At 26.6% G+C, this 7834-nt stretch overlaps 1 protein-coding gene across 1 annotated transcript; it reads right to left on the bottom strand.

Annotated features, from left to right (window-relative positions):
- Nucleotides 1–316: 316 nt before the first annotated feature.
- LOC107896968 (ras-related protein RABA5c) lies at nucleotides 317–2582 on the bottom strand. Its single transcript, XM_041079209.1, has 2 exons — nucleotides 2117–2582; nucleotides 317–880 (listed from the first exon to the last, which is right to left on the bottom strand). Exons 1-2 carry the CDS (start codon nucleotides 2448–2450, stop codon nucleotides 567–569), a joined length of 648 nt encoding a protein of 215 aa, XP_040935143.1. The 5' UTR covers nucleotides 2451–2582; the 3' UTR covers nucleotides 317–566.
- Nucleotides 2583–7834: the final 5252 nt, after the last annotated feature.

Below are 7834 nucleotides of genomic sequence, written 5' to 3'. Positions count from 1 at the left end.
AAAAAAAAAAAGAGTCTACAAAATTTGAAGTTGAGCCTACCTTACCCTCAATTACGGCCCCAACCGATGCTGGATGCATACCATATCCGACACTCAAACTCGTCGATTTTTAGTAATATAGATAAGTAACAACTAAAGAATATCCAGGAACGAGTTACCAAGCATTAATCAGGTTCCAAGACTCATCTGCCAACCCCTAATTAAACATATGTTGTTACCATTTTTTCTTTTTTTGAAAAGTAATTAGTCCCATGCCTTTCCATACGGATATAAACTTCTAAGAATCCTCCAAATAAGAGAGTTATACAATTACAAATACTGCAAGCCTGCTAAGATACTGAATTAAAAATAAATAGTTTTACAATGTGAAATCAGATGGCTGCCTGTTTCACTTTCAGCATACATCTTTGTATCCATAAGCCAAACCAGAAATAAGTGTCTTTATTTTCTTTAACCACAAAACAATAATTTAACTATGCAATGTGATATTTTCTGTAAAACCAACCAAATTGAATGAACAAAACATGGGAAGACCTTGACTCTTTACCCCCTTCCAACGTACAAGATCACCTGGAACAGCAAGAAAAATTTTGGGTTTTCTTCCACCCATCAGTTTCGGTAAGGGTTACCCGGTTTACGGTTAATTCAGCTTTTTGAGTATCCGAATTCAGGACCTTCCTGCTGACATTGTTGTAAATTTCTCGTATAACTAACTCGAAAGCCTTGTTGACATTTGTTGAATCTAAAGCCGATGTTTCCATGAAAAACAACCCTTCTGCTTCAGCAAGGCTTTTGCCTTCTTCAACACTCACATCCCTGATAGTTTCCAAGTCACATTTATTGCCGACCAATATCCTTGCTACAGTCGCATCAGAATGAGCTGCAAAACAGTTTTAAAATAAGCATGACCCTTGAACATCTCCCAAGTTCAAAGCAAATATAAATAGATGTTGAGCATAAAAGCAGACCAGAAATCACAAATACAGTAAACATACAGAAGTAAATAATATGCAAGAAGAGTGCAGAAGGCAATGGAAAGCATGAAACTGTCTCAATGCTCCGGAGTTTTACGGAACAACAAAAGAATAAAGTATGGTTTTGGAGATTGAGTATTGAAGTATTATTTCTGGTGTTATCATACACGTATAGTTGTTTTTTTAGTTCTTCTAAATACAGAAATTTGAGTAGCAGATTCCAAGAACCTACACTGGACATTGCCACTTGTGCTATTTATCAGCATTCTCTATTGAACAGTTTCAGGATAAATCCTAATTTTAACAACCTTGGCTCATTCTATAAGACATAAAGATTAAATATCACCAGAAACAAGGCAGAAAACGAGAGTGCACATTGCCAAAGAAAAGTTGAACAATCTAAATCTAACATCTTTATTTGTTCTAATGTATAATTACAACTGAGAAGGTGAAAGTACCTAGCAACATGCACACACTACGTAAGAATTTGCAACATGAAAGTTATCAAATACCCTGTTTGAACAAATGAAATCAAGCCAAGGGGGAATGAAACTAGTTAAAAAGCATCAAGAAATCAGTCCCTTGCCCTCTGTTTTCTATTTTCTACAAAGGTTTTCACCTTTCTTCCTATGTTACTTGATCTCTAAGTATGAATATCGGATATATGTTCAACAGGAGCATGGTCAATTTTGTTTAAGTTTTTCCATGTATTTGTAGGGCATCGGAGAATGATATCCCGTACTCATGTCTATATATATATATATATATATATAGATCACCTGAAACTACAATCATTACAGCATCAGATCTATGCCTTCAACACAAGATAGAATCCTGAAAAAGACACAAAAAGGAACAAAAAAAAAAAACCACCAATCAAACTAAAAATTCAATTGGATCTTCTTATAAGACTCCTTTTTAGTGCCAAATCCACCAAAAGCGAATCTTGAACCGTTACGATCACAATTAACCATTAGATACAAAACACCAAACTCTCCCATTACAAAGCAAGATCATTGAACCTGCTTAAAATCCATATAAATTCACTCCATCTAGAAAAGATCAAAAACCCAGATACGAAAACGAAAACCAAAAAAAGGGCAAGTTAAAAAACCAGCAAACAAAGCGTTAACAGAACTTACTCTTGAGTTCATCGAGCCACCGGCCGACACTGTCAAAGGTGGTGCGGCGGCTAATATCATAAACAATAAGAGCACCAGCAGCGCCTCTGTAATAAGCAGAAGTGACGGCACGGAACCTTTCTTGACCAGCAGTGTCCCAAATCTGAGCTTTAACCTCTTTTCCATTGATTTCCATGGTTTGGGTCTGGAACTCGACTCCAATGGTGGCTTTGGAATGTGGGTTGAATTCGTTTCGGGCATAGCGGGAAAGGAGGTTGGATTTGCCAACGGCTGAGTCCCCGATTATTACAATCTTGAAAAGGTAGTCTTCTCCAGTGCCTTCGTCGTCCGACATGACTTTGCCTTCAGATTTGGGTGTTGAGACAGGAGACAGGTGAATAGGATTTGGGGCGATGATGCTTTGTCTGAAAAGCTAAGCTGGCAAAACTCATACGGCTTATTTAGTGGGTTCATCATTGATTCTTATAGGATTCTTTTTATTTATTTTATTTTATTTATTATTACTTTTACCGACTAATTAACTACTTTTATGTACTTAGCTACTTAATTACTTTAGTAGTTTGTTATATTTTTATATACATTCTAATTCATGTATTACTAAACTAGTAGATTATGGTACATGATATAAAAATTAAAGTACTCCTCAGTTGGTAAACATCTTCAGTTTTTACATTTATGATTCAATATGTTTGATACCTGACATATATTTATATTTATTGTATGTATGAGACTAGATGTAACTTTGATTAAAATTTTAAATATCATAATATTTTCATAATCTAAATATATCAAAAAAATAAAAAATAATATTCACTAATTAAAATATTCTCTCCAAAGGAATTGAATAATGTATTAAATTATTCTAATTAATGATAAGTTTCTATAATTAGGATGTAGATATCTTTGGAATGAATTATTCTGGTCTTACGTAATTAAGATGGTAGATAAAGAAAGTATTTATGATCAAGGAACTTCCTTGCTAAAACTCCCAATTTAATTCCATTTTGAAATTAATGTTATAAGACGAGGATATTAACATTTAAATATATAATTAATTAAGATAAAAAAATCAAATGAAATCAAATCAAATTAAATAAATAAATAATTTAGCAACCTTCTTTTCTTTCATAAAAAAGAAATCTTAGTCACTCGACTTTTTAAAACTAACTATTTTCTTTGTCGGTGGCTGCACTAACTTTTGATTTGGGTACGATTTTTTTAATATTTTTCATAGTTTATTTTAATTTTAGTCTACATTATTGTGATTTTGTTTACAGATTCTTGATTTTATTTTATCTACATTTTTTATGGTTTTTATTTTGTCTAATCTGTTTTTATGAAAACATATGCGATTTTATTTTTACTTTTAATTTTTAATTATGTTATGATGTATATGTGAGATTTATCAATATAAGGGTGTCGTTAGATCTATTAAGAACCTATTCTTGAAGGGCTTTATCATGATAGATCATTATGATGGTGATAGATCCGAGATGATAAGTAAGATAGGTCATCTGAGACTTGACCTTTTGTGCATTATGGATGCGGTGGATCTCTTAGGGCTTTTGACAGTTTTCTCTTAATTAATCGGTGTTCATTGTTTTTTAAGATTATTTTACAGACACGGTATTTATGTATTAATTTATAATAATTTATTTATCATTTATAGTATATAATAATAATATTTTTCTTAAAAAGATTTAAATCATCCACATAATAAATTCAAACTTTCACTTTTATATATACAAGTGTAAGACATCACATTTAAACATTTATTTCTTCTAAATATCGTCTTAATATTCACTTTAAATGTTCGCTTCTGTAAAATTTTATACAACTATTATTTAACATTACCCTATTGAAAAGCCTACAAAATATTCACCATTAATTTTTTTTCTTTTTAAAGTTAGTTCACTGTCGATTCATTTTAAACCTGTGCTAGCGAGATACTAATTAATTATAAGTTTGATAATAAATAATATTATTTAAAAATAAAAAATTAATTAATTAATTAAAGTATTTTGTTTTTCTTCTTTTATCATACATATGTATCACGGGAAGGAATTCACTTATACCGTGTAAAAAATAAAATAGTTTTACACACTTTCGTAATTATTTATATGATCCAATTGTAATATTTCATTGTCTTTCCATGTAGATCATTTATGTCAAATTTTATGTCAATTTAAAACTTCTAACTATTTTTTTATGTAAATAATTTTCAACCGTTGAATATACAGACTATTTTAAATCGATATGATAGAAATATCAAATCGGTTTGAAAATTTACATGCATGACAAATATAATTAAATTGATAAATTTTATATTTGGATTGTCAAAATAATAATCATATAAATAATTACAAAAATGTATAAAATTATTTTAAATTTTACACTGTGTATTAAATCCCTGCACATATAATATATATATTTTTGTTTTAAAATTATCCATTCATTTTTTAATAAAATAAATCATTAAAATTTTTAATAAAAATAATTCACAATAATTTGTCCTTTCAGAAACCCCTAAAATTTAAAATACTGCTATAAATATATCATTAAATTATACAAAAATTAATTTTTTTCAATACTACTAAAAAGTTGACAAAAAAGAAAATATAACACGTATAAAGAAAATTTTAAAAATAAATATTAATTAATTAATTAAAAATAAATAGTGTTTAAAAAATAGGATTAATATTTGGCGCATTGGCAGTGTACTATTTTTATACTATAAGCTACTTTAAAAAATGTTCAGGTGTCTCTTTTTTAAAATATTTATTTTTTAATATTTTACTATACTTTATAGAATATTTGTCAACCCCTGACCTTGAGTCTAAAAACTTCATTGATAATGTAACAAATAATTTCCCTTAAAAAAATCAAAATGAAATATTAAATTTTATAGGATTTCATACTTTCTATATATATGAGAATGTTTAAAATTTTTATTAGATTTTTTTTTAAATTTATACAAAATTTTGAAAAAATAAACAAATACTGCTAAAAACTTTTTAAAATAAAATAAAATATTATTTAATTATTCATTTATTTTTAAAATATTTATATGTATTTTATTTTTTTTATAAATGATATTAAAATTTTTGAAAACAACATCAAATACTATTTATAAATATTAATAAAAATAAAAAAATTATATGAATTTTAAAATTATCTAAAACATTCAAAAAAATAAATACTTTAAAAAACATTTAAAATTATTTTAAAAATATTTAAACCCTAAAACGATCAATAAAAATAAAAATATATTTAAAAATTTATATGAAGTTTAAATGTTTTAACATATGTTTTAAAAGTTATGATAATGTTACAAACTTAAAAAAAAAAAAAGTAGATAATTTTTTTATATTTTTCCTAACATATTATTATTTACAGCTTGCTACATTAAAGCATTGAAGATTTATTTGAGTAATTAACCTTTTTTATAAAAAGAAGTATACTTATATCACTTATTCTAAGTATTTATTTATAGAATAAAATAATTGTATCCTTTCATATTATATTCAAAATTCTATTTTACATCTTTTCTAATAATATGACTTATTAATTTTAATATTTTCATACAATAATATGCTTTAAATTATTTTTTACATCATTCATAAAAACTATAACAAACTTATAAAATGATTTAGTGATATTTAATTATTAAGGGGTAAAAAATTTTATATCATATATATCATGCTCTAAATCATTAATTCTATATCTACATATTATATCAGTTTCATCTTTCAAAATTTCTTCCTCTTAATTAAATCATAAATTATATTTATAACATTATAAAATATTATATTTCAAAAGTTTATATACGCAATCATTATAATGTCTCAGGATCCCAATTAACGTGGATATATATAGCCTATTTTTTTACCATCTGAATTATTCCTATTTTAAATAAGTTTCGACAAAAATCTTTTTTATGCATATTATAAACATTACATGTACATTGTGTTTATATTTCATATTTTTATTTTAGAGTATTATAAATTTATATATAATAATTTTTTATAAGTTAAATTATTTGTTTGACATATTTTTGTATGTTTGCCATATACATGTTATTTTACATGTAATGCCATATTTTATCCTCATGACTCAATTTAAAGAATAATATATATGTTCATACCGTTCTCATGTTGTGTCTTAATGCATATCATATTTTATATAAATTTATAATATCGGTTCAATTTAAAGAAAAACAAATCTATGTCTGTGTTCATTTAAATTGGCAAATTATATAGATTTTTATAAATTAATAATTCATTTTCTATAGATAATATTTTTATATTAGGTTTATGTTATTTTTCATGACGTATTTATTTAAAAAATTATTTATTGTATTAAGTGCTTGTAATCATTCTAGATATGTTGTGCTTAAGTTATAATAAAGTCAATTGTCAACGTGTCATAATGTGCTATTGATGCTGAGGCTAAGACTGAGGCTGAAGCTTTTGTTATGTTAATGGAGCTTGTCATTTATCATCTACGATAAATATTTAATATTTTCTTTATGAAAAAACAAAAAGAAAAAAATTTATATTTACATTTTTATACATTAATTAAATATAATATTTAAAATTTTAATATGATTTTTTGAAGCATAGCAAGGGACGTGTTCTAGTATTAATGAAACTTTTTAACCAAATAATGAATGTTTGGAACCAACTTCAACTTTTGAAAGTTTTCTTATAGTGTTTTTTTTTTAATCTAAAAAAGCTATTATATATATTTGTGTTCATGCTACTAGAAATGAAAAGTATGCTTTATTTGAAATTTAATTATATAAAAACTTATTAATTAAAATTTTAAATTTAATAACATACTTAGCAAACAGAAACTATGGCTAAAATAATGCTTGAAACTATGGCCACAATTTCAATCACGAAATCAAAAGTGAAAAAACATAAAGATAACCACTGAGATTGTTTACCTAGTTTGACCTTAGTCTACGTCTGCAAAGCCTTGCCCAGAGCAATGGTCCATTTCCTTTCTCATAGTCCAACCAATGATTTAAGTCTTAACATCAATTTAACTCTCACCAATTTAGTAACCTCATTGTTGTACTAAGGCTAGGTCACTCTCTCACCAAGGTTCCCCCTTGAAAGTTTAATTTTGCTATACAAAAGGTTCTTTAGATTGCTTACAAAAATAATGCACACATAGAACGTTCCTTACTTGAACAAATTTGTGCTCTCTCAATCTCTCGATCTTTTCTTAACCTAAATAAAACATAAGTTTATATACTACTTAGTTTTTTCTTACATAAGAGTCATAGTCTAATCACTTTTCTATTAAGTAAAGTTAAAAATCAACATAGAATAATCTTGACATGATTTCATAAGAGTCTTGGTGTAATTCAATGTCTTCAAATATAGAAAGTGACTTTACTTGATTTGCAAGTTATCAATCTTCAAATCTTCAATTTCAACTCAATTAATCTTCATGTTTTGGGCTCTAACTCGTTCAAATATCTCCAGAACAAATAGTTCAATTCTTTGTTCTAAAATTTTCCAACTCTGAAAATAGGCAAGTACAACAATGAAATAGTGACTGAAGTTGTGGCCACTATTCAACCACAGAAACAACCACAAAATTTTTCCTTGCCAAATTTGTCAAAATTCTCCCCTTTTGACATTTTTTGAACACAACATATACAGGGAAAAATAAACTCTTCACTTTGGAATGAAATTCTTTAGATAG

The sequence above is a fragment of the Gossypium hirsutum genome, chromosome A10, assembly GCF_007990345.1.
Source record: "Gossypium hirsutum isolate 1008001.06 chromosome A10, Gossypium_hirsutum_v2.1, whole genome shotgun sequence".
NCBI classification, from domain to species: domain Eukaryota; kingdom Viridiplantae; phylum Streptophyta; class Magnoliopsida; order Malvales; family Malvaceae; genus Gossypium; species Gossypium hirsutum.
Note: the sequence above shows the minus strand (reverse complement) of the source record. Positions and strands in the feature narration are given on the sequence as shown.

Bases quoted from the DNA above. Each gene is read 5' to 3' on its own strand.
- LOC107896968 (XM_041079209.1), bottom strand. From the start codon at position 2,450: ATGTCGGACGACGAAGGCACTGGAGAAGACTACCTTTTCAAGATTGTA. The intron at 881-2,116 runs GTAAGTTCTGTT...ACTGTTTTGCAG, and splicing joins GTGGCTCGATGAACTCAAGA to CTCATTCTGATGCGACTGTA.